The sequence below is a fragment of the Plecotus auritus genome (genome assembly GCF_963455305.1).
Source record: "Plecotus auritus genome assembly, chromosome: 10".
NCBI lineage: Eukaryota > Metazoa > Chordata > Mammalia > Chiroptera > Vespertilionidae > Plecotus > Plecotus auritus.
In genome coordinates this window covers 30033709-30058382 of record NC_137785.1, presented here as the reverse complement: position 1 = coordinate 30058382, position 24674 = coordinate 30033709, and the positions used below count along the sequence as shown (strand labels likewise).

The following is a 24674-nucleotide window of genomic DNA, read 5'->3' as shown; positions in this document are numbered from 1 at the left end:
CCGTTCCTGGAATTTACTCTCACCTGCCCTGTTGGGATCACCTCCTTCAAGAAACCACCCTGATCCCGTTGAAGTCCCCTTCTCCAGAGACACTTCCCCCATCTCAGAACCACCTCTGCGTTTAAACACTCCCTTCCTCAGCCCACCAGGGGGCCTCCCAGCCCCAGGACTCAGCCCAGCGGGACACCCCTGGCTGCCACTTCCCCTCCCATTCTCCCCACGGACACTCCCACAACATACGGTTCCTGCTGCCTGGCTCCCCCAGATGAATGTTCTTATCAGCAGAGGCCCACTCTAACACTGAAGGAAAGGGAGGGCAAGAGCAGTAGCCAAGAGAAGGTTCAGGTTCCCACAGGAACAAATGGACTGAAGTCACAATTTTCCGTGAAAAGCACTGATTTATCATGTCTGGGTCACCTGCCCCTGGGGCCAGCCACAGGGCAACTCCAGCGTAAGCCATCAGTGGGCATCCAGGCTTCCCAATGCTGATGTGTCCCTCAAAGAAAAAAGTGTAATCTACATTTCTTCAAACCACATTAAGGTTACCACTCTTAAGACACTGACAGACACCCCCCCACACCAACTATTCTAATGTCTAAAAGGCAGACACATATATTGAGATTTTAGAGCCATTTATACAAAAATAGTTGAACTACAATGCTTTTACCACCTGAAAATATGACATACAAGTGGACATTTGTGAGTTTCTTGTACCTTTCCTAAAAATAACGGTGGGCCACGATTTAGAGGAAAACTATATTCTTTTAAAGAAAATGAAAACATTCTCAAAGGAAAAACTTAATTTAAGTCAAATCGTATGCGTTAGTCCTGGAGCCTGATCCAGTGCTTTCCTGCAGCGGTGCCCTCCCGCGAGCAGGGCTGGGGTTCGTGGTTCTTTTCCGAAGCTGAAAGATGGGGGTGGGGGGAGTCCCCAGGCCAGGAGCTAAGGATGGGAGCCCGGGATGGGATTGTGGCTGAAAACACCCACTGGAATCCAAGCGGCCAAATCCCAGTGACCACAGTGGCCAAAGGCAGGGCTCCCTTGCAGGCTCCACCCAAACAAGGCACACACTGGTGGGCAAGCCGCTTAGGAGACACACAAACATGCGCGCCCTTATGCCGACCACCGCCTGCCAGTCCGCACCCTGCTCCCAGCGCTCGGCACGGGTCCCTGGCCCATTCTGAACAGGAAACGGGCTCCATCCAGGCTGTCTGGGAGCCTGCCCCTATGGAGTGCGGGGGGGGGGGGGGGGGGGTGAGGGTGAGGGAGGGGTTCTCAGAACAGAAGGCCTTGATAGCGCGGGGTGGGGGAGGTGGGCAGAGCCCGAAGGAGGGAAGCGGCTGGAGGAGGCACAGATGGTGAATAAATAGAAGTAGCTTCGCCGTGGGGCCGGCCCCTCGGACAGCAGCTTGGCGGCAATTGGTAGGGTGGGCGTTGGAGGAGGGGCAGCTGCGCCACCCTGACGCAGAGCTCCGCCCGACCTGGGTCACCCATCCCGCGCGCGCGCGCGCACGCCCGCACGCACGTGCACACGGCCCCAGGGTCGGTCTCCAGCCCCAGCTCAGAGCTCGGTGACATGCACAGCAGGTGAGGGAAGTGGCCCAGGCCGGAGGCGCCTGAGGTGGCAGCGGCGGCACAGCAGGTGGCCCTCCAGTGGGTAGCAGCGGCGTCCATCCTCCCCGCTCAGCTGAAGCCCGCAGTCCTAGGGAAGAACACAGCCCCACCCCAGGGTGAGTAGACGGGGAGGGGGGAGAGGGGCAGCATACTGGCACCTCAGGGTAATGGGGTGTGGAGCAGATTGGTAGAGCTCTGTTAAACTTCCAGCGGACTCTGGCTTTTATTTTTGGGGTGGGGGATCAGGAGCCCAGTGTGGGACACATGGAACTGGGTGCCTCTTGTAGGAGGACACAGCCTGGAGTCTCAAGAGAGGGCTGGACAGTAAATGGGGGCTCGGACATAAAAACGATATTGATCTTAACAAAACAGATTACATCTCCCTAGGAGCACAGAAAACTAGAAAAGAGAAGAGGGCAAACGGCTTGGGCCATGAAGGCTCCAATATAGAGAAGAGCGAGCCCTGGCTGGTATGGCTCAGTTGGTTGAGCATCTCCCATGCACCGAAAGGTCGCCAATCCGATTCCAGTCAGGGCACGTGCCCAGATTGCAGGCTCAATCCCTTGTCGGGTGCATGCAGGAGGCAGCTAGCTGGTTGATGTTTCTCTCTCACATAGATGTTTCTCTTTCTCTCTCTCTTCCTCCCTCTGTAAAATCTATTTACTTTTTTATTTTTAAAATATATTTTTATTGATTTCAGAGAGGAAGAGAGGGAGAGAGAGACAGAAACATCAACAATGAGAGAATCACTGATCAGCTGCCTCCTGCACGGTCCACACTGGGGATCGAGCCTGCAACCCGGGCATGTGCCCTGACCAGGAATGGAACCGTGACCTCCTAGTCGACACTCTATCACTGAGCCATGCCAGCCGGGCTCTCTAAAATCAATTTAAGCCCTAACTGGGTCGGCTCAGTGGATAGAGCGTCGGCCTGTGGACTGAAGGGTCGGTCCCAGGTTCGATTCCAGTTAAGGGCATATGCCTGGGTTACAGGCTTGATCCCCAGTGTGGGGTATGCAGGAGGCAGCCAATCAGTGATTCTCTCTCATCACTGATGTTTCTCTCTCTCTCTCTCTCTCTCTCTCTCTCTCTCTCTCTCTACCTCCCCCCTTCCTCTCTGAAATCAATGAAAAATATATTTTAAAAATAAATAAAATCAATTTTAAAAGGAAAAGAGATTTGAGGGGAAAACCAAAGGGAAGAAAACCAAAAATGAATGGTCCTAAGGGCACTGTGACGAGTCAAGAAGGGACTAGTCAGCATGTAGAGAGCTGCTGAGAGGTTAGGGCAGTGACAACTGAGAAGTGTCTCCTGGACCCTAACACGGGGAGGGGCCACTGGTGATCTTGGGAAGGAGAGGTTATCAAATGCCTGGGCCAGTGGCCTTAAGAGATAAGGGAAGAGAAAAATCGGTGGTATCAAGTAAACAATTTCTGCTCTAAGTTCTTCATCTTACCATTTTATCTCCGTGCTGTACTTTATAGGCTAATTTTGTTTGTTTGTTTAACAAGTTATGTGATTGGTATGTGACCTCTGTGAAAAAAATGGCAGGAAGTGTGAGGGGCAGCCATGGAGGGTGTCAGAGACCGTGGGCCAGCAGGCAAAACCAACTGGACTTCTTCCTTCCTTTTGCCTCCTACCTCAAGGAGGCGCCTTTGGTCATACTCTCACTGCATCCAGAGCTGAACTCCTGCCTCCAACAGCTGACACTTGTTACCCAAAGGCCCTGAGACCAACACCTACTCTGCCCCACACAAGTAATGGAGCTGGAAGACTGCGATGGAGCCTCACGGTCCAAGCCACGCATGTTTCAAGTGTCCCCCTACCCCCGTCCTGACATAGCCCCCTGACTGGGTCCTGCTATTAATTAACACACACCAGAGAGGGGAGGAGAAAGGGGGCCTAGAGACCCTAGCTCCCATCTAAGGGTCTCACAATCCTGAGGAGCTGGGAGTGGACCACCCACAGCGTGGCTTGCTCCTTACCCTAGGGATTGTGCTTAGTGATCCCAAGGCAACACCACCATATCCAGGACCGCAGAGCAGGATGCCGTTACTGTTGAGGGGGATCCATGGCCCCTCTTCTGACCATGATCCTCCCTCCCTGTTCCCCACTCAGGATGCCTGTTCCCACTGGGCCACTTGCCCCGCCAGGACAAGCTGGTTCCAATGGACCTTTGATGACTGAAGATCTCTCCCTCACACTCCCTCCTGCTCTTCCCAGGGCTCTGAAACCCAGCTGCTCCTCCAGGTTTTCTCCTACGTCCTCACTCTCTCACTCACTCTTGGCCTCCCCATGTAGCTGCTTTGCCTCCATCCATCTCCCAAACATTGCTGCTCTTTGGGCCATCACGAGCCCCGGTTCCTTCCTGAGGCCCTCCGTTCTGCCCCAGGCTTCAGCAGCCATCTGTAGGCCCACAGAGCAGCAATGGGGCTGCTGCTTCAGGCCATGATAGGAACAAGGACTGGACTCCCCATCCTACTTTTAATAATGAAAAGCCAGGCAAAATACATGCAAAATGGATTCTCAGACCCTAGGCCACAGGCAAGGCAGGTCGGTGATCTCCGAGAGAAGGGGACCCTACTCTCCAGACTGCCCAGAGAGCCCACTAGTCCCCCTGGCTGAGGACGCAGAAGCCGAGGTGTCCGGTAACCACAGGGCAGAGCATCAGAGAGGAAAGGGCTGTATACGCCATGACTCCCAGATGCCTGGACCTGTGGTCAGAACCTTTGAACTCTAGCACATCTACCTGCCGCCTGGACATCTCTATCCAGGTATCTCCAGCTGCCAAAAATAAGGGCATCTTATCCCCTCCTCCTCTCACCCTCACTCACTCCTGGACACCTCCCAACCCCCAAACTGCCACATCCAATCACTGACCAAATCCAGTCCTTTCTACTGCCTAACCATCACTCAGCTCAATTTCCTTCCCTGAACCCAGGACCACACCCCTGACTCCACCAGCCTCTTCAGAGAAGCCCAGCCCCCTGTCCCTTTTCTTCCCTTCATTCTCTGCATGGTGCTGAGTGCCCTTTCTAAAACCCACATGCCATCCTGTCATCCTTTTTGATCATTCTCCATTGCCCAGGTAAGTCCACACTCTTTAGCTCATGTGGCCTTTTGTCCCCAGCTCCTGCCAACTTCTTCTCTAGTGATACAAACAACACTCCCATCTTCACACCTAAGCACGTTCTGCTTTGATTACCTGAAAATGCCTCCTCACTGCCTCCTTGGCTCTTATTCACCTTTCAAACCCTCCAGAAATCTTTCCCCGATTTTCCAGGACCTCCTACGTGCTACAAAAACTCCCCTCGTTGGCAATGATGACCTGTAGATACTGCCTGAGTACTTGCCTCTCCCATGGGAGTAGAGACTATAATCTATGTGATCCACAACACCCCACACACGTTAAATTGTTAGTCAATATTTGATTGAATATGAAACAGGCTGAGAGAGAACATGTCTTGTGGACAGGGCTCACTGGGGGTAGGGGATAGGGGAAGACAAGTAGAATGGGTAAGAAACCATAAAAGAGGAGGTGGGCTCACAGAACACCTAGAGAGGAAACCTGTGTGAGGGGGAATCGCCCCAGCCTCCAGCCTTCCAGGACCAGGCTCACCTCACAGTGATAACATTCCACATGGTAGTCTCTATCCATGGACACCACACGGATAGTTGTCTCACAACCCTGGAGGAAGAGATGGGGTTCACACACAATAAGCAAGCTGGCGTTTGAGGTGAATTGTGCATGGGGGCACATACCGACCCCGTGTGCTTTGTCATGGTAGATGTGCATTCGTGCCTGTGTGACACTGACTCAGGGACAGAATGGGCATCAGTAGATGCACATGAATGGATGTCCATGACAGCCATCACGTGGTATAAATGTGCAGGTACATATTCTTTTCAGTTCTTTGGGAGTCAGGAGACCACTGCCAGTCCTGCTTCCCCAGCTTGGGACAGAACCAGCATATGTGGAAGACCCAATGCCTGGGAGAGCTGCACTCCCCAAGGTGTCTCCTGCACAGACTGCCCCACCTCATCTCATCTCTCACCCACCACCTCTACCTGCAGAGGTAAGAGACCCAGGGAGCAGTCCTTCCATCGATGGGCAGTAGAGTCGAGCACGGCCAAGCAGCAGGGGCCACCACTTCCCTCTAACTCACGCTGGAACACTGCACTCCGCACTCATGGGCACATACCCACCCCTCAGCCCTGAGGGACATGGGCAGGAGCATCTGCTCATCCCTCCCAGAGGGACACAAGAGCTGGGGCTGACGCAGGTGGGACCTGGCCCCCTCTGGGCCAGGCACCTGATCATCTCCTGGTGAGCGGTTCTTACCTGTGCAGGGAGAATAGGACGAGCACAGGAGGCACATTTTGGTGCAAAAGCCCTGGAAAATAAAGGAGACCAGAAGTGACCCGCTGAGTGACCACAGGCCAAGGGCACAGGGCAGGCCCGCCCACAGTAGCCCCATGACCTTGCCCAAGTATGGACACATAGGGTGGGGGGAGCTTCTGCCATGCCTTCTTGGCACTGGCCTTTTATCTGACTCCCCAATGCCCCTCCATTCCATCACCTCCAGGTTGGCTTCAGGTTCCACTCAGCACTCTCCCTCATGCTTCCTGCAAGGTCCCTGCCCCCGAATGTCCAGGTATGGGCCGCCCTCTAGCTGAGATGCCTGCAAAGCTAGCTCCACGCTGAGTAACAGGACCTATGCCAGGTACCAACCCCAGGCATGGCAGCAACAAGGGACCAGAGCTCCGAGGGCTGAGCCTGGAGTCATAGCAAGGGAGAATGGATGGCTGCTCGCGTGAGTACCGGACAGGAAGGAAAAAGAATGTGTGGAGATCCCAACCCCCATCCCAGATAAAAGAGGCCTGGCCTGGGGACAGACGGATAGAAGCCAGGTGTGGCTGCAAGGAGAGTCCTCAGCACTAGGAGAAGGGGAGCATGCAGGCAAAGGTGGGGAGAGGAAAGACGTGGCTGGTGGCTGAACCACCAAGAGATCTGTACCCTGACCCAACCACTGGGCACACAAGGGGAGGCTGGAAGTGAAAAGGTCACGAAGGGAGAACAAGCCCTAGCTGGGTTGGTCAGTGGTTACAGCATCAACCCTCAAGACTGAAGGGTCGCAGGTTCAATTCTGGTCAAGGGCAGGTACCTAGGTTGCAGGCTGGATCCTCGGCCCTGGTAGGGGCACATGCGAGAGGTAACCCTCTCTCTCCTCCCCGCCCTTCCTTCCCGCCCCGTCCCTTCCACTCTCTCTAAAAAAAAACCAACGGAAAAACATCCTCAGGTGTGGATTAACAAAACAAACAACAAAAAAGAATGGAGACCACAGACAGGCGGGCCAGGAAATGTTTCCAGGGAAGGCAGAAGGAACAGTGGGAGTCACACACCGGCTACTCACGTGTGATAGTCTCGGACACAATAGATGTTGTTCTCTACGTCCACAGTGAAGGGCACCCCGTCCAGGCACTCATTGCACACGGAGCACCGGAAGCAGCCTGGGTGATAGGACTTCCCAAGGGCCTGGAGGATCTGAGGGTAGGAGGCACTGAAGGGTCAGTGCAGGTGGAAGGCTCAGCACCGCCCCCGGAATAGGCTCTGGCTCTGAGCCCCTGGCAGGTCTGCAACAGGTGAAAAGGGCGGGGTCCTAAGTTTGCCCATGACAGAGGAGCTCCAGGAGGCTGGGGGAGGTTCTCACCATCTCCATGATGAGGTGTCCACACACGCTACACTTGTCAGCCGTTTGCTGGAACCCGGAGTACTAGGCAAGGGACACAGGATCCAGGAGGTTATGTGATAAAGGGGCACTCTGCCCAGCCAGCACCTGCCTCCTGGCCTCAAGTCTCCATGGGAATCAGGAGGGTCCCTGCCCTGCTCCACCCAGGTACCAGCCAGTGCACAGCTTTGACTCACCAGGAAATCCTCCTGGCAGTACACTTTCTCGCCCACATTGTAGAACGCCTTCCCACGAAGCCGTCTCCCTGCAAGGACGGGGGTCGAGAAAGGGGTCCCTGGGCCACTGGAAATCAGAGGTGGGGTCCCTGCTGCCATTTCTCAGCACCCTCCTCCAACAGACAAGAAGCGGATTATGGACAAATTTTAAGTCTTCCCTTTAATGTGATGTTATTATCGTTATACTAATTAATTTAAGTGTATTTTTCAATTACAGTTGACATGAATTATATTAGCTTCAGGTGTACAGCACAGTGATTAGACATTTATATTACTTACAAAGTGATCACCCCAGTAAGTCTAATACCCTCTGACACCATACAGTAATTACAGTATCACTGACTATATTCCCTATGCTGTGCTTTACATCCTTGTGATTCTTTTGTAACCACCAATATCACTTCTTAATTCTTTGACCTTTCACCCAGCCCCCCAAACTCCCTTCCACCTGGCAACTCTCAGTCTGTTCTCTGTGTCTATGACTGTTTGTTTTGTTTGTTGCTTTATTTTTAATATTCACTTATATAAGTGAAATCATACGGTATCTTTCTTTCTGTCAGACTGATTTCACTTGGCATAATACCCTCTAGATCCACCCATGTTGTTGCAAATGGTAAGACTTCTTTTTATGGTTGAGTAATATTTCATTATCCTATATAAAAAAGAGATATGTAAATTGACCCTCACACCCTCACAAGATGGCTGCCTACGACCAGGCCAGCAGGGGGAGTAGTGAGGGATGACTGCCTGGGGCGACCAGGCCGGCAGGGGGGTTAGTGAGGGACAACCAAACGACTTAACAGCAGGCTACGTGGGGCAACCAGGCTGGCGAGGGGGCAGTTAGGGGCAACCAGGCCCGTGGGGGGGGGGGCAGTTGGGGGCAATTAGGCTGGCAGGGGGGGTAGTGAGGGGTGACTAGGCTGGCAGGGGGGCAGTTGGGGGCGACCAGGCTGGTGGAGGGGGCAGTTAGGGGCAACCAGGCCTGCAGTTGGGGGCAACCAGGCCAGTGGGGGGGGCAGTTAGGAGCGACCAGGCCAGCAGGGAGGGGGCATTTGGGGGCAACCTGGCCAGCAGCAGGGAGCAGTTAGGGGCAACCAGGCCGGCAGAGGGGGCAGTTAGGGGCAGGCAGGCAGGCAGGCAGGCAGGCAGGCAGGCAGGTGAGCGATTAGGAACCAGTGGTCCAGGATTGTTAGGATGTCCAACTGCCCCGGCTCAGAGATCAGAGAGGGTGCAGGCTGGGCTGAGGGGCCCTCCCCCACACCGAATGCACGAATTTCATGCACTGGGCCTCCAGTATATTATGTGTACCACAGCTTTTTTATCCACTTGTCTATTGATGGGCACTTTGGTTGCTTCTGTATCTTGGCTGTAAATAATGTTGTAATAAACACAGGGATGCATTTATCTTTTTGAGTTCGTGTTTTTGGATTTCTTTGGATAAAGAACCACAAGTGGAATTGCTAGGTCATATGGTCGTTTTAATGTTTTACTGTTTTCCCCAGTGGCTACACCAATTTAGAATCCCAACAGTTCACTAGGATTCCCTTTTCTCCACATCCTTCCCAACACTTGTTAGTTGACTTATTGATGACAGCCTTTCTGACAGGTGTAAGGTGATAGCTCACTGTGGTTTCAATTGGCATTTCCCTGATGATTAGTGCCGCTGAGCATCTTGTCATATAGTAATATTTTTTAGGACACTACGTTTTATTTTTCTGGGGGGAAGGGACACCACACTTCTACTCAATTAGGAGAAACCTTTTTATCAGCACACAGGTCTTTCTTTATACACTTCACACCATGAATTCACAGGGAAGGGTCCAGCAGCTCAGCTCCTTTCCATTGGTTCTCACTGTGCTCTGGGTGGAGCAGGCTGGTGCTTCAGTTGAACCAGGTACCTTTCTCTCTGGCTTCCTTCTTTTTCTGATGATTTCCCCTCACACATTTCAGGAAGCTATCACGGATCTTGGAGAGCTTAATATGCTCAATACATACATTCTCTTGGCAAGAATCTTGCCTTTAACTTGTTTGTTCACAATGATGCCCACTGCATGCTGGGTGACATTGTAGACTCCTCCAGTTTTGCCATGGCAACATTTGTGGGCCTTCCTTTTTGAACAGCGCCCATTCCCTTGATGTCCACAATATCCCCTTCTTGTAGATGCGCATGTACTAGCAGGTGGTCAAAGAAACAACTCCATGTTTTCTAAGAGGCCTGGAGAACCTATAGTGGGTGCCTCTCCTCTTCCTTTGTGTTAGTCATTTTGGTGAATTATTAGGAGATGGTGGTTCTGGCCAAAAAGCTAATTAATATTTTTTTTTAATTAAAAAGAACATGTTGTCAACATAACTATTGTAAGAGGTTGTCAAAGTAAATAGTGGAAGAACTTGTTTCAAATGTAAACTGTTGTTCTAACTTTTTTTAATCACATTCGTTTCATTTAAACTGAGAACACTTTTCAGAATGACTTTCCTTATTCCATGAAAATCAGAAGTACAAGTCTCACCAGGGGAAGTAGCCTAATACGAAAGAGGCAGGCGTCCTTGTCAAAACAGCCCAGCAGTTATGAGAGACGGGAGGAAGCCACAGGCCTCACTGGGGACAAGAGGGCACCTCCTGCACCAGGACGGCACCTCCTGCACCAGGACGGCACCTCCTGCACCAGGACGGCACCTCCTGCACCAGGACGGCACCTCCTGCACCAGGACGGCACCTCCTGCACCAGGACGGCACCTCCTGCACCAGGACGGCACCTCCTGCACCAGGACGGCACCTCCTGCACCAGGACGGCACTGCGAAAGCACACAGCTGACGGCAGACATGAGGTGACACAGTAATGCACTAGCCCTCCACAGGGCAGTAAGACATGTAAATAAACTTAAAAATTGGGAAGAAAAAGTAAGACTATTTTTAAACACAGATGATATTATGTTATGTAGATATTCATAAGGAATCTACAAAAAAAAATCTCCCTAGAACTAATATGTGAGTTTATCAAGGTTGTAAGATAGGTGGTCAGCATGTGAAAACCAAATATATTTTTATATTCTAACAACAAATGATTGGAAATTAACATAATTTTTTAATTACACTTAAAATAGTAGCCCAAAAAATCCATAAATACTAAGGGATAAATTTAATGAAAGACATGCCTGACTTTACTCTGAAAAACTAAACTTTGCTGAGAGAGATTGTAAAAAACCTACATAAACAGAGAGGTATGCCACTGCTGGAAGGCAGCACTCCACTGTGTCGCTCGCATTTCTGCACATCTTACTAACAGAGTTTCAGATTTCATTCTGGATTATCTTTTCTTTCTTTTTTATTTTCTGTTAATCCTCACCTGAGGATATTTTTCCCACTGATTTTCAGAGTGTGGAAGGGCCCTAACTGGTTTGGCTCAGTGAACAGAGTGTAGGCCTGTGGACTGAAAGGTCCCGGGTTCAATTCCCGGTCAAAGGCACATGCCTGGGTTGCAGGCTCAATCCCCAATAGGGGGTGTGCAGGAGACAGCCAATCAATGATTCTCTCTCATCATTGATGTTTCTATCTCTCCCTTCCTCTGCAATCAATTAAAAAAAATTTTTTAATGACACAAAAATATACAAAGCAAATGACCCATGTTTTAAATAAATAAATAACAGTGTAGAAGGGAGGAAGAGAAGGAAGGAAAGAGGGAAGAAAGAAGGGAGGGAGGGAGGCAAGCACATCAATTGGTTGCCTCCTGAACATACCCCGACCAGGGCCAGGGATCGAACCAGGGCCAGGGCATGGATTATCTTTCCAAGGACCTCTGTGGAGCAAACTGCTTGGAAGACAGAAGTAGCATCTCCCTCCTAAGCACAGGGCAGGTTTGTTCACTGCCCAGAGCAATAAAGATGTGTTCCTCCAGGACAAGGGTCAGATAGCTTTGCTGGCAGCCCATTATAAAATACCGGGGTTTGCCCTGACTCGTTTGGCTCAGTGGACAGAGCGTCAGCCTGCGGACTGAAGGGTCCCAGGTTCGATTCTGGTCAAGGGCATGTACCTTGGTTGCGGGCGCAATTCCAGTGGGGAATGTTCAGGAGGCAGCTGATTGATGTTTCTCTCTCATTGATGTTTCTAACTCTCTATCCCTCTCCCTCCCTTCCTCTCTGTAAAAAAATCAATAAAATATATTTTAAAAAAATAAAATAAAATACCGGGGTTCCCTAAGCTTGGGGTTCCTCAGCCCTGACTCAGACCCACTGCATGTGCAGCGTCCATCAAGGCAACCCCATGTGACCCCTGTGGGACTCAGGAGGGCAAACATGATGTGAACGTTAGTGACGTGCATGCAGCTTGCGGTGCTGAGATTCTGCCCAGGCGGCTCATGTCTTCACTCAGCATCCGTGAAACGGTGGCAGGCTGACTGGTCAGCTTGCAAGTAGGAAAAAATCTCATTCAGACCCTGCACAGCTCCTGACAACCATCTTCATGGCTTCAAATGCTGATATCAGTTCTCCCCAAATTGATCTATACATTCAAATGCTTTTAAGAATAGCTAAAATTTATTTAAACCAATAAAATACATTTTAAGACAAAACCTCAAGAAACAAAAGCTTAGCCCTGACCGGTTTGGCTCAGTGGATGGAGCGTCGGCCTGCGGACTGAAAGGTCCCAGGTTCGATTCCAGTCAGGGGCATGTACCTTGGTTGTGGGCACATCCCCAGTAGGGGGTGTGCAGGAGGCAGCTGATTAATATTTCTCTCTCATCCATGTTTCTAACTCTCTATCCCTCTTCCTTCCTCTTTGTAAAAAATCAATAAAATATATTTTTAAAAAATAAAAATAAAAATAAATTAAAAAAAGAAACAAAAGCTTAGAATTTATACAAAAAATAAACACTAGTTTGATAAAATATAGAAAAATGAATTATTATGCAACTTAGGATTTGAAATAATTTAACTGAAAATGGATATGAGCCTCTTTCTTCTCTATTTTGCCCAAACAAAATGCCAGCACTCATTTTTGTGTGTGTGTGGAAACTGACATGCCAATTTTGAAATTTATATAAAAATATAAAGAACATCGAATAGCCAAAATAATCTTGAAAAAAAGACTGACAAAGCAGGAAGACTTATACTACCTCCTATATTAAGACTTCCAGTAATCAAAGACAGTGTAATAATATTGGGATGAGGAGACAAAAAAATTGGTGGAACAGAACAAAACCCAAAAATAGACCCAGAAATATTTCAACAAACACACAAGTGGGAAAACAAAGTCTTTTCAGCACATAGTACTGCAACAACTGAATATCCATGTGGAGAAAGAACAAAATTCGATTTCATACTTCACAACATACACAAAAATTAGTATGAAGTGAGTTATCAATCTAAACATAAAAATGGGAAACCTACAGCTTTCAGAAGAGAACACTGGAGACTATCTTTATGACTCAAAGGAAGACAAAAAAAAAATTAGGTCACAAATAGTAACTATAAAGCAAAAAAACCTGACACATTGGATTTCATCAAAATGCGAAATTTATCAAAAAATATATCATTAAAAATATTTTTAGCCGAAACCAGTTTGGCTCAGTGGATAGAGTGTCGGCCTGTGGACTGAAGGGTCCCGGGTTCGATTCCGGTCAAGGGCATGTAACTTGGTTGCGGGCACATCCCCAGTAGGAGGTGTGCAAGAGGCAGCTGATCGATGTTTCTCTCTCATCGATGTTTCTGAGTCTCTATCCCTCTCCCTTCCTCTCTGTAAAAAATCAATAAAATATATTTAAAATATATATATATATTTTTAAAAATCACACTAGGAAAAAATATTCACAAAACATACATGTGAAAAGAACTTGTACTCAGAAGATATATATTTTTTCCTACAACTAAATAATAAAGACAAATAACTCTTAATTTAAAAATGGAACAAAAGACTTGAACAGACTTCACCAAAGATGATATAAATGGTCAAGCAGACAAAAAGATATTCAACCTCATTAGCCCTCTGTGAAATGCAAATTAAAACCACAATGAGATACCTCTCCACACCTACTAGGCTGGCTTAAATTAGCCCACCAGTGTGGTTCACCAGTTGAGCATCAACCTATGAACCAGGAGGTCACGGTTCAATTTCCAGTCAGGGCATATGCCTGGGTTGTGGGCTTGATCCCCAGTAGGGGGCGTGCAGGAGGCAGCCGATCAATGATTCTCTCTCATCATTGATATTTCTCTCTCTCTCTCCCTCTCCGAAATCAGTAAAAAAAAATTTTAAGTGGCTTAAATTAAAAAGACTAAAATACCAATTGTTGGCAAATATGTAGAACAACCTAACTCTCTTATATTTCTAGTAGGAGTATAAAATGGTGCAAGCCCTTTAGAAAACAGTTTGGCAGTTTCTTATGAAGTTAAACATACACTTAGCCTATGACCCAGAAATTCCAGTTCTTGGAATTTACCCAAGAGAAATGAAAACATTTGTCCACAAATGACCTGTACAAGAATGTTCACAGCACAATCTAGTATCTACCCACACTTAAATGGATAAATTGTGGTATATTCATACAATAGACTTCTACTCAGCAATAAAAAGGAGTGAGTTACAACTCCTTTAGTCCATGTAACATGGACAAAAAAAAAGACAGGCTTACCAAAAAAATCAACCATAAAATAGTACGTACTACATGACTGCATTTAAAAGATGAAACTAATCTATGGTGGTAGAAATGAGAACACTAGTTAGGTGGATATGATGGGAAAGCATACGGGGAAACTACAAAAAGTGCAAGACAGAAGTTTCTAGGGTGTTTAAAATGTTCTATATCTTTGTTAGGGTTGTCATTTACATGAATATATACACTTATCCAAAATCTTTCTACTATAGCTCTGAAGCATGGTCCCTCACTCCAAGGGATGGCAGGTTCAATCCCTGGTCAGGGTACGTGCAGGAGCTGACCAATCCATGTTTCTCTCACACTGATGTTTCCTTTTTTAAAAAAAACCAAAATGTTTTTATTGATTTAGAGAAGAAGAGAGAGGGAGAGGAAACCTCGATCAGCTGCCTCCTGCATACCCCCTACTGGGTATCGAGCCCACACCCCTGGTATGTGCCCTTACGGGAAATCGAACCAGTGACTGCTTGGTGCAGGGGACAACGCCCAAACAACTGAGCCTGCCCCTCTCTCTAAATCTATTTTCAAAAAATGTTTTTGATGGCATACTTCAGATCTGTTTGCTGTACTGTACGTAAATTGTACTCAATTAAAAACGAAGATAAAACTAGAACATCTGTGCTTGAGTAGGAGTGCTCAAAAAATGATGGGGATATGTCAAAAGGCACAGGGGCCAACTGAAAAGGACTTAGTCTGGCCAAGTTTGAGACAATTTGTGCATCAATAAGAATAATGACTGGCCCTGGCCAGTGTGGCTCAGTTGGCTGGGCATCACCTTGCATTGAAAGGTTGCCAGTTCACTTTCTGGTCAGAACACATGTCGGGGTTTTGGGCTCGATCCTCAGAGGGGGGTTGCAGAAGATGTTTCCCTCTCCCTCTCCCTCCCCCTTCCTCTCACTCTAAAAATCAATTTTAAAAAAATTTTTTAAATGTCTGTATTGCAATAAATTGCATGAATAAAAGCCCATGAGTATGTAAGAATACTCTCAAAAGAATAAAATACATTTTCCCCCATCTAAGTTTAAAATTTTTCCTTAATAGAAAGGTTTCAGACATTCCCTAGGGAAATGCAACTTCAACACAGACCTCAACGAATTCCCACAGGCATTTCCACAACCAAACACTATAAAACACATGAGAAACAAGGCTCATGACTGAGAGTGAGGAGAAACAGTGAACAGCAGAAACAGGGCTTCAAAAGACACCCGATACTGGGACTATTAGATGCAGAGTACAGAATAGGTATGTTTAATATGCTTACAAAATAAAAGCAGATGTCTAAAACATGGGACTACAAAGATTTCTCAGGGAGGGCATTAAAAGCAGTAACTATAAACAAAGAATAATTAGATTTTATTAAGAATTGCTTTTCATCAGAAGACTTCATTTGGAAAGTAATGAAGCAAGAATAGGTTAGGAAAAGAATTTATAACACATATATCCAACAAAGATCTTTTATCCAGGACATGTGAAGAACTCCTACAATAATGGAAAGACAAGTGTTTTTCTGCGATGGTAAAAACAGCTTCTCAGAATGATCTGACGTTTTATATTATGCTTTAATAAAATATTAAAATGTTTCGTGTAAATAAATGAAAGGTCTACTTCTGGGCAAAGCTTAAAAGGATGTAGAAAATCAAGAGTGCAGATCTATTATGCTGGTTGGGTTATAGTTACTTTTCTCTTTTTATAACTTTGTCTAGATTAAATTACATTTATAGTTTATACTGTGTGCAAAATTCAGATAAAAAAAGCAATTGCATGGAAAAGAAATATTAGCCCTATATAATGGCAGAAGGCACAGTATCCAAGCAGCCAGGAGACTTGAGTACCCTGCAGAGGATGAAGGCTCCGAAGCCCAGGGCCAGAGGGGCAACCTTTCCCTATGTATGGCTAGCAAACGGCTCCTCTCTGGCCCCACACCTCTCTCCAGGGGGCCCAGCAGATCTTCCCAGGGCTCTGAGCCTCTCAAGCAGGCCAGGCCCAGAGAGAAAGGGGCCATAACTTAGCCTCCTCCACACTTCAGCCTGGGTCAGAGCTGGTGGTCCATCTGCCTGGGACTTAGGTGCAAAGCAGTCCATGGTGCAAGAGGGGCCAGAAAGAGGTTACCTACCACAGGAGTCACAGATGAAGCAATCGGTGTGATACAGGCTCCCCATTGCCTGGCATGCTTGCCTTGCTCCGTAGATACCAAGCCCACACTTGATGCAAATGCCTACGGGAGCAGAGGCAGAAAAGAGCAGTGGTTAGCACCACGACTGTGGTGTTGGATAAACATGCATCCAATTCCCAGACCCAGTGCTGCCCACCCGCCTGATCTTGGGCAAGTGAACTTCTAGACCTCCATCACCCAGTTACTAATGGCTCACATGGGGCAGTTAGGGTCCCACTGCTTAGGGTCTGTTGCTGTTGTTGTTTAGCAGAGCACCTGGCACAGAGCCATCCTGGCCATAAAAATCATTATGACCTCTGCATACCTACAAAGCCATTCTGAGCCCCTTCCCCCATGACCTGCTCTTGGACTAAAGGAAAATCCTTTCTTCAGTCTATGGACCAAAAAGAATGAAGACCACACAGGCACAACCAGGGGAGAGTCGCTGACCCTCCCCAGCCATGCTCTCCTCATCTGTACCATAAAGTTCATTCATTCTCTTGTTCAGTCAGCACATCAACAGCGATGCCTGCCACATGCCTGCACATTGAGGTGCCAGAGATTCTGCAATGCACCAATCAAGTCCCCACCCTCAAGGAGCCTGTATTCCAGTGGAGGAAGACAGACAACACATACATAATATCTTAGGAGGAAGCAGCAAGTGCTATGGAAAAAAATATACTGATTAAAAATATGTCCGAGAGAAAAAGAAAAAGTATGTCTGAGTGTGTGATTTTTAAGTAGGGCAGTCAGAAAAGGCTCTGATGTCCTGGTCAGTTGCTCAGTGGGTCGCAGGTCCGATTCCCGGTAAAGGGCACGTACCTGGATTGCAGGTTTGATCCCTGCCCTGCTTGGGGAGTGTGCGGGAGGCAATCAATCAATGTGTCTCTCTCACACTGATGTTTCTCTTTGTCTCCTCTTTCCTCCTTCCTGTCCACTCTCTCTAAAGAGCAATGGAAAAAATATCCTCGGGTATCCTCAGGTGAAGATTAAAATAAAATAAAAGGCTCTGGTGAGAAGGTGATACCTGAGCAGGCATCTGGGACTATTGGGTGGAATCAGAGACCACCCCTGGCAACACAGGGCGGGATCCAGCAGTCAGGAGAGGGGTGGTAAAGGGACGGATAACCAGCAATCCGAGGGCAAAGAGTGGCACTAGCCCTAAGGGACTCCCTGACTAGCCCTCCTGGAGACCCAGCCCATATGTGGCCAGCCTACACATCAGAAGTCCCTTTCTGCCCTAGCAGGTTTGACTCAGTGGATGGAGCATTGGCCTGGGTCCCAGGTTTGATTCTGGTCAAGGGCACCTGCTTGGGTTGTGGGCTCAATCCCCAGTAGGGGGCGTGCATGAGGCAGTCAATAGATGATTCTTTCTCATCATTGATGTTTCTATCTCTCTTTCCCTCTCCCTTCCTCTCTGAAATCAATAAAGATATATATATATATTAAAAAAAAAGTCCCCTTCTCAGTTACCCAGGGTGTCCCAGGCCCCAAAGGGCCTGAAGACAGGCTCCACCTGCCCTCTGGACCCATAGTCTTCTGGCTGCTCTAGGACATGCTGCCCTCACCCTCTCCCTCCTGCTTTCTACCAGACCTCTCTCTTTAACATTCACCCATGGCAAGCCTCTTCCTTCTTAAAGACCCCCTCCTCCCCATCAGCCATCCCATTTCCCCTCCCCTTAGTCAAGAAAGAAAGCAAGCTTAATCTACACTCAGTCATCTCCTAACTGGGCAAATCCATGACTTCCTGTTCAGATACTGCTAGGAGACCTCTCCCCATTGGTTTCCAGGACATGACCCGCACCTGCCTTCTGGTTCCTCTCCCTTCCTGTTCGACTGCTCTCTCAAACCCCAGCAGGAATGTAAAGGTGGCTGGTGGAGACCAGGTGGACGGAGAAGAGAGCCATGGCCGCCAGAAGTCCCAGCCATTCCTTGGATCTGCTAAGTTACTGGGTGGGAATGCAGGCCCAAGCATTGCTAAAGATTCTAATTTTTCAAGGAAAGTCAGACATACAGATTTGTATGTAAAATCTTTCCATACTGAAATTAACTACTAACTTAAATGTTTTGAAAATACAGAAGCCAAGCACACCATGTCTGCGGGTCTCCCTGGGCAGTCCCAGCCCCTCTCCATGCCTCCTGCAAAGGGCTCTGCCCCAGCCAGGACCTCTCTCCTCAGTCACTGCTCCACCTCCCAGATGGCCCCCACACCACTCCAGGTCCAGAACAAAGGTCCAGGGTCCCCACAAAACTGCCCTTGCCCTGGCCGGGTTGGCTCAGTGTATAGAGCGTCGGCCTGTGGACCAAGGGGTCATGGGTTCGATTCCAACCAAGGGCACATACTTCACCTGCAGGTTCCCCAGCCTCGGTAGGGGCGCGTGTGGGAAGCAACCGATCGATGTGTCTCTCTCACTTCAATGTTTCTCTCTCCCTCACACGCCCTCCTCCCTCTCTTCCATTCTCTCTAGAAATCAATGGAAAAAATATCCTTGGTTAAGGATTTAAAAATAATAAAAATAAAGCTGCTTCTGCCTCTGGGTTCCTGCTCAGGAAATGGCACTTTTGGATAGCCAGGTTTCAGGGAGCACCCAGGGATGCCTCTCTCTCTCTCATCTCCAACTCTGAATTTGGGCTCCTCTGTTCCCTAATCTTGACTTCATTCCTACCCTCACTCCCACTAGCCTGATTCACCATCATCAATTATAATCCAATGGTTATTTCAACAGCCTCCTCATGGTGTCCCAGCCCAGCCTCCAAAAACACATCCCAAACATTGCAGCCAGACTTTCTTTCTAAAGTGAAAATGATCCACTCTCACACCTTCACTCTTGTTCATGTACTTTGAAAGTCTGACCTTGTCACTCCTCTAAGTTACTGGACTATGTGAAGAAATAGAAGTCAGCTGCCTGTGGACACAGGACAGAGGATGCGCTATGACCTTGCATCATTAGGTTTTTGGTTCTGTTTGATGTTTTCCTAAATATGTGCCTGCATCACTTTAATAAAAATATTCTGAAGGAGAGAACCAAAGCATGAGGTACCTCAGAAACTCAGGGAGCAGAACATGTCAAGGGGAGTGGACTCCACCTGTGGGATGCAGCAGTGATGTCCAGACCAACAGGGCCTGGCAAACACCCACTGGGGCTGGGGCGTCAGCTGGGTCAGCCCAGTGAGGGGATATCAGAGGCGGATAAGCAAAGACAATGCCAACCAGACACTCAGATGAGAAATGAAAGGGCCAACCGGACTCTGTGACCATGTAGCTTTGGGGTTTTTTGTTTTTAATGAAAGACCCTTGTCCGTATTTATAACCAAAAGAAAAGCGCCAATGGGAAAAGGAGAGCTGAAGGTGGAGTTGGAGACGAAAGGACGCTTGTCCTCAGATCTGGATGTGCACTCAAGAGCCTGTGGGAAAAGGAACAGGAAGCCACTGGGGAAGCAAGCTGCTGACCTCCATTTTCTCAGCAAAGCAGAAAAGGCAGGGCTGGAGGAGACAGGAAGGTTTCTGCGGGAATAAAAGAGGGGACTGACCAAGGCTTAGGGAGATGGATGGCACGAAGACCAGAGGACCGTCACTCTGTCCCCTGGCATGCAGCAGGGCAGACAGCGATTAGAGGGGTCAGAGGTACCAGTGAGATGCAGGCCAGTCAGAACTGAAGACCAGAGGGCAGCAAAAAACAGGGTGTGGCTCTGGGAGTGGGTGGCTAAGGAGAAGGCAGAGAGGTCATCTAACTTAAAGCCCGGCTTCCGTGGTTCAGTGGTTGAGCCTCAACCCAGGAACCAAAAGGTCAACAGTTCAATTCTGGTCAGAGCACATGCCCAGGTTGTGGGGGCTGTACAGGAAGCAGCTGATTGATGTTGATGTTTCTCTCTCATCCATGTTTCTATCTTTCTATCCCCCTGCCTTCCTCTCTCTCTAAAAATCAATAAAAACATTTTTTTTCTTTTAAGAGAGGCTCCAGAAGCTTGAGGCTGTTGGCTGGCTAATGGCAATGGAACTTGTTGAGAGATGGGAACGTTCCAAAGACATCAATGAATGGCAGAGGGATCAGGAGGTCAGCTGGTGCCAGGGCCAAGGAGAGGAAGGAATGGCACAGCAAGGAAGAAACACACCCTGAGGATGAGGTTTATCAGACATCACTTGAGCTTAGGCTCCCTGCAGACTTCCTTGTATAAAACTTTGTATTACTCAGGTTGAATAATATAAAATTGCCACTTTTATAGTTCTAAAATGTCAAATATTAGCAGATAAATTTCAGCAGTTGAAGCAAATAGTTGCCCTTTTTTTTCATCCTCAACAGAGGATATTTTTAATTGACATTTGAAAGAGAGAGGAAGGGAGCAAGAGAGAGAAACATCAATGTGAGAGAGAAACATCGATCAATTGCCTCCTGAATGTGCCACGACTGGTGATCAACCCAAAACCTAGGTATGTGCCCTGACCAGGAATTGAACCCAAAATCTTTTAGTCCACAGGACGATGTTCCAACCTAAACTGGCTTCTCTTGGAAAATAAAACCCACAAAGATCTATCATGGTATCATCATCACTCACCTTCCCTTTCCACGTGGCTTCAATGGGCCAGAACTGAGTGGAGCTCCCTTAAGAAAGGATGACCCAATATCCCCTATGCCTGGTCTTGTGCCTTGGGCCCCTTAACGTCTCACATTACCTGCCTGGGTCCAGCCACCTCAGCTTCACACAAAGACTCATGGGTAGCTGCAGAGGCCCACAGAACACACCCCGCTAGTTTCTGCAATGGGCAGGGACAGGAAAATGAACAGCCTTCTGCAACAGAGCAATGGAAAGTCTTTCTCTTTAGAAGACAGCCCCTGCTTTTGCTCCTGGCACCTGCCAGGCAGGAGAGGCAACAGGTTCCTACCTCATCTCCCTGATGCCAGGCCATGCCACAACAGCCACACCAGCAATTCTCACCTATTGTTCCCAGATGAGCCAGAAACCCTTCCACATTTCCCCTCCCAAAGGCAGGCCACACACTCCCTTGATCACCTGACCCCTCCCTCCTGGGCTGCGACCCTGGGGAGTGCAGTGGAACAACCCACATCCTTACTTGCCTTGCCTCCTTTTGCCCACATTCTTCCCTCTGCCTGAAATGCCCCCATTTGACCTATCGCATATAGGCCCCTCCTCCCTCAGATCCAGTTCAGGCGTCCCAAGCGGCTAGCTAGAATGAATGCATGAGACCCCAGGATAACCAGCAGCCAGCAACCCCTAAAGCTGGGAGCCTCTTATCAGTAAGGGAGGGAAGGAAGCACTCTCCCAGGCCTCTGCTCAGAACCTCAAGTCTACAAGTCCTAAGCGTTGTCCAAAGCACTGACAGGGACCTGTGAGGGCCTGGGTTAGACTGGGCAAGAGACTGTCAGAAACTGGTGAGCTTTGCAAAAGCTGCCAAGAAAGATTCTCTTTGGAAACATCCCGTGTACAAAGCACAGCCCAGAGAGAGGACAGCCCAGTATGACTGGCTTGGTCCCCTCTTCCTCAAGGTGGACTCTCCCTCCTTCCCACACTCTACCTCCGACAGCTACCATCATCAGAGCCTCAGGTCAGGCGGGACCCGGTGGTACCTGCCCCTCCACCACCCCGCTACTGTCCACACCTACATTGCTGGGGGCGAGGAGGAATACCGGGCGGGCTGGGTCACTACACCACTTAGGCCGACCTGGGTCACAAAGCATCTAGCAGGACGAACAGAGGCAAGTGCCAAGGGTTAAGAAGAAATGATACGGAAATGGCTCCTTCTGCTTATTAACGTGGCTTTTTCTCCCAGTTAGGATAAAGGCTTCAATTCACTTCCCCAGAGCCCATTCTCCAGGTGGGAGACCAAGAGACGAGGGCGGCGGTTCACACTCGCACACCGTGCTCCCTCTTCTCACGCGGGCCCAGCCCCCGGCCACCCAGCAGTCCTCGGCTGGCTCAGCCGCCACCCCGAGGCCATCCCGACCCGCTCACCGAAGTAGTCCCGCGCCGTGCGCGCTTCCAGCGCCCGCTCCAGCTCTCGGGTCAACGCCTCCAGCCGCCGCTCCACCGCGCTCGGGCCGCCCTCTCGGCCCGGGGGCAGCTGGAGCGAAGGCAGAGAGAAGGGGGCCGGCCCGACCGGCTCGGGGGAGCGAGTTGGAGCGGGACAGGCGCCGGGCAGGAGCAAGTCGGCATAAGCCCCAGCAGAGCCTCGGGAGCCGAGACTGGACACACTGGAGCGGGCGCTGCCCACCGACGGCGGCCCGGGGCCGGGGCGCGGGTCCGAACGGCCGGAGCGCGGACTGCCGTGGCGCTGGTCGTAGCCCAGGCTGATGCCGCTGGAACGGGCGCTGCCCCCGCCGCCGCCGTCGGAGCCCGCCAGGCTGACCCGTGGGCTGCCTGCAGGCTGCGCGCTCAGCTCGGGGACCGCCGCGCGCCGCGGGCCGCGTTCCCCACGGTTCAATCCGTCCGTCCCGGCCTCGGGGACGCCGGCGCCGCCCTTCCCTCGGCGGCCCAGCGCCAGCGCCGCCTCGTCTCCGGGCCCGGGCCGCGGCCCCCGCCGACCCCGACCCGGAGAGTCGCCGCCTGGCTGCAGCTCCCGCAGGGCCAGCCCGGCCAGGAGCAGAGCCGCCTCGTCCGCGGCCGCCCGGGAGCGCTGCATGGCCCGGCCCGCCGGCCCTCGCGCGTCACCTCCGCCTCGGCTTCCCGCCGCCGCTCCGGCCGCGCCGCCGCATCGTCCGCCCGTACCCGGAGCCCGCCCCGGGACCCCTGGGCGCGGGGCGGGGCGGGGCAGGCGCGGGGCCCGGGTCGCTCCGCCGGCCACGCGCGGTCCGGGGTCCGCTCCGCTCAGTGGCGCGCGAGGCGGAGGAATGTGCGCTCTGAGGCGCCGAACCGCGCCCCCTCCTCCCGCGGCCGCGCGGGGGCGGAGGGACTCCTTTGTGGGGGCAGGAATGCGAGGAAGGAGACGGCGCTGCGGCCTCTGGAATGTGGGGGAGTGGCGGCGGCGGCGGCGGCGGCGCCTGGAGCGTGGAGGGGCGCGCAGGCCGGACCGGAACGCCGCGGCGGGCGCCGCGCGTGCTTCTCGGAGCTGGCTCTGGGGTGGTACAGCGGCGAGCTATGGACTTCGTCGTTCGCCCAGACTGTCGAGCCTGTGGATCCCCACGGGCTGAGCTGGCGGCGGCTCCCGCAGTCCAGCAGGAGAAATAGGAGCCGCTGACAAACGTTTCCCACGTTCTCCCCCATCTTACTTCCCAGCGATGCCACACTTTCAGGCTCTTGGCCTTCGGCTGAAGCTCTGCGCCCGATCCAGGACCTGAAAAACACTGTGCGTCTGGTGCACACGCGCCACCAGGACCTCGCGTGACCCTACGACCCCCAGCCTGTCCCTGGGCCATGTGGTTGCTCACTGGTTTGAGGAGCCCCCACCTGCCAGGTGGGGAAAGCGCCTAATGCGAGGAGCCAGGGTTGGTTGGGGACTGGTCCGTGCGCCTGGTCCTTGTGCTCAAGCCCCCAAGGCCAAGCCAGGCTGAAGCAGACCTCAGGCTGAGCCAGTGGGCTGATGACCCTCGGCTGTGACTTCCACCTGAAGTCACCAGGAGAAGTGAGGACTCCCTGCTTTTCCAGGACCTGCCCTCAGGGTCTTGGGTGAGGCGCCAAGGGGATGCTCCTGAAAACACTTGGAGCTGCTACAGGTCCTGAGATGAGGTGGGGCCTTGGGGGCCACATGAGGGATGGAAGAGAGGTGACCAGGGCTTTGTCCCCCAAAACAAATTACAAAGCCCTTGTCATACATTTCAAACAGCCCATAGAGAAAAGCAAACCATTATCTATCAGGACCTGGTGGATCCAGGAAAACAACCTTGAATGGATGAGGTCTCTCTTTTCCAGCCTCCCACTCCCAAGAATTCCAGCAAGGCACCCAGTGTGGTAGGGAGACTGGACCAAGATTGTCCAGGTGTAGACTGACCAGGATGTGGGGCCTCAACATTGCCGAGGAACCCACTGTGGCCATTCTCCTCAGCTGGCAGTTGAGCAGTGTCTGACCCAACAGCTCCGACCCAGCACCTCTCAGAGCTTGCAGAATTCCAACACCTAACACCCACCCCCTAAGCTCAGAGTGAAGGGGGCAGGCACAGGTGGGGACAAGCGTTTGGGGAGCTATTATCTAAAGAAGCTACCTAATGAAAAATCATCTGAGAAAGGAAAGACAAATTAAATCAACAATGAGCTATCACATTTCACATTGTCTCACATTTAAAAATGGAAATTTTGACAAGACTGTGGTGAAACTAGCCTATACTTTACTGGTAGGAGTAAAAGTTGGTAT

General features: G+C 50.4%; 1 protein-coding gene across 4 annotated transcripts; it reads right to left on the bottom strand.

Moving 5' to 3' along the window:
• Nucleotides 1-382: 382 nt before the first annotated feature.
• WTIP (WT1 interacting protein) lies at nt 383-23584 on the bottom strand. 4 transcript variants are annotated; one of them, XM_080643740.1, is made up of 8 exons: nt 22343-23584; nt 16334-16435; nt 7541-7608; nt 7326-7388; nt 7029-7159; nt 5957-6008; nt 5234-5302; nt 383-1703 (listed from the first exon to the last, which is right to left on the bottom strand). In XM_080643740.1, exons 1-8 carry the CDS (start codon nt 23007-23009, stop codon nt 1563-1565), a joined length of 1293 nt encoding a protein of 430 aa, XP_080499866.1. In that variant the 5' UTR covers nt 23010-23584; the 3' UTR covers nt 383-1562. The 4 variants fall into 4 exon arrangements, 3 of the variants coding, with proteins under 3 accessions (XP_080499866.1, XP_080499867.1, XP_080499868.1); XR_013959165.1 differs by having other exon boundaries at nt 618-1703; nt 7029-7248; XM_080643741.1 differs by lacking the exon at nt 7326-7388 and having other exon boundaries at nt 618-1703.
• Between the last annotated feature and the right edge of the window lie 1090 nt (nt 23585-24674).

Excerpts from the sequence above, each read along its gene's own strand:
- WTIP (XM_080643740.1), bottom strand. The coding sequence starts at position 23,009 with ATGCAGCGCTCCCGGGCGGCCGCGGACGAGGCGGCTCTGCTCCTGGCC. Across the intron at positions 7,389-7,540 it reads ACTGCCAGGAGGATTTCCTG|TACTCCGGGTTCCAGCAAAC; the intron begins GTGAGTCAAAGC and ends TCCCTTGCCTAG. Across the intron at positions 1,704-5,233 it reads TGGAATGTTATCACTGTGAG|GACTGCGGGCTTCAGCTGAG; the intron begins GTGAGCCTGGTC and ends GTTCTTCCCTAG.